The sequence below is a fragment of the Aplysia californica genome, unplaced genomic scaffold (genome assembly GCF_000002075.1).
Source record: "Aplysia californica isolate F4 #8 unplaced genomic scaffold, AplCal3.0 scaffold00290, whole genome shotgun sequence".
In the NCBI taxonomy this organism is placed as follows: Eukaryota; Metazoa; Mollusca; class Gastropoda; order Aplysiida; family Aplysiidae; genus Aplysia; species Aplysia californica.
In genome coordinates this window covers 879,132-880,754 of record NW_004797560.1, presented here as the reverse complement: position 1 = coordinate 880,754, position 1,623 = coordinate 879,132, and the positions used below count along the sequence as shown (strand labels likewise).

The 1,623-nt window shown below is 42.0% G+C and overlaps 1 protein-coding gene across 2 annotated transcripts in view; it reads left to right on the top strand.

The window, feature by feature from the left end:
- The window catches only part of LOC101864074, a 24,979-nt gene that overhangs the window by 11,278 nt on the left and 12,078 nt on the right, over positions 1–1,623 (top strand). The window contains exon 1 of one of the 2 annotated variants that reach the window (XM_005101604.3): positions 200–424. The exons of the other annotated variant lie outside the window; for it this stretch is intronic. Within the exon in view, the coding sequence (XP_005101661.1) occupies positions 298–424 (127 nt within the window). The 5' untranslated portion in view covers positions 200–297. Of the gene's footprint in view, positions 1–199; positions 425–1,623 lie in introns of those variants that run through there. 2 annotated transcript variants of the gene reach the window in all.

Below are 1,623 nucleotides of genomic sequence, written 5' to 3'. Positions count from 1 at the left end.
TAGTAAGCGCTGTTTTCCGTACGCTTTTTGTCTGAGGTGGGCCTGGTTGTGGATGGGGTCTCGCTCACTGCTGTACTTGTGGCAAGGCACAGGGGCAGTTTTACGCCCCATCGTCGTACCGCAGGCAAGACCTCAAAGGGTTAAGCTAGGTGCTGCTTGGAACGCACGTTAAGGTAATTATTATTTAATGCACCGATGTATGTTTTCTCTGTCTCGAAAAAGTGTCCAAACGCAACAGAGAAAGAAAATTTCAAAGCTGCTGTAAGGGATGGCCTCATTGCATGGCACGCAGGGCCCATGAACATGCAGACGGACAATATGGGAGGGCTGCTGTTCAACTATGGCCTTGACCTCAGCAAGAGCATGGACGCTGTATTTGGCATCAACCGGACACACGCTGTGTATAGTCAGAGAGATGTGCCAGGTACTTAGTCCCGTTTGCTTTGGGGTTTTTTAGTGGGTGTTTTTTTTTTTTTTTTTAAGTCTGTCTTTAATCCTAGTACATGGAAAATTAGAAATATCTTGATGACTACCGAAAAGAAAATTCTAAAAGACTGTGTTTGGCCAACTCTTCTATATGGCTGGCTGTAACTGCTGGACTGTCACTAAAAACAGTTAAAATAAAATATAAGCAACTTGGAGACTGCTGAGAATTTCTTAAAAGGTACAGGAATTAAATGAGGTACAACTAAATGAAGCTTATGTGAGTCACCCACTTATAAAGACATTAAGGAAGAGACAATTGCAATTTTTGGGACACTTAAGAAGACATTATATTGTATGGACAAACCATGTCTCCTTGAACTTTCAAATGCCAAGGTGTCTTTAATAATAATAAATAGCATTTGTATGATGCATATCCCCGCTCAACAACAAGCTCTATGCGTGTTACACATGGTATTATTACCCCAGCGGACCATAGAACGCTCGGAAACATTCTCAGCTTCCCGGTAGGCTCCCAGTGCAAGCAGCTGATTAAGCGCTTAAAATCTAACAAACTGACAAGATCTTTTACTGTCTATAGCTGGGTACCCATTCCCACCTAGGTGGAGTGAGGAAAATTCGTGAAAAGTGCCTTTCTGAAGGATGCAATGTCGGGCCCCTGACGGGATTTGAACCCTCAACCTTACAGTTGTGAGTCTGAGAGCTTAACCACTAAGCTACCGATGCCCCTGCAAGTAGTTTTACCAGTAGTTTTACCATGGGAATGCAATGAATAGCATCTGCCGTGATACTGTGTTGTAAGAGCTGACTAAAGGTGCGTAGGTCTGGTCTGTCAAAAACTGACTGTTGGCAAAGGGCCAACTACCTGACCCCGTGTAATCTTTATCTCTTTCCTGACGTATCGCCGATATATCGGCTGTGATAGGGTGCTTCAGTATTGTTTCGTTTTAACACGATTCTTCATTTATAATTACTTTTTATTGCTATTGAAAAACTCGGAAAGAATTTAGGAAACGAAAACATCTAGTTTCACTTTGTCAAAGTGTGGGTTTGGGGAAAAACGAGTGAATTAGTTCTTGGGGCCTAGCATCCACAAAATCATTTACCCGGACTCAGTATAAATTTCATATCTCAAACAAAAATTGGAATATTGCTTTCTAATAAAATGCTGTGCGTTCA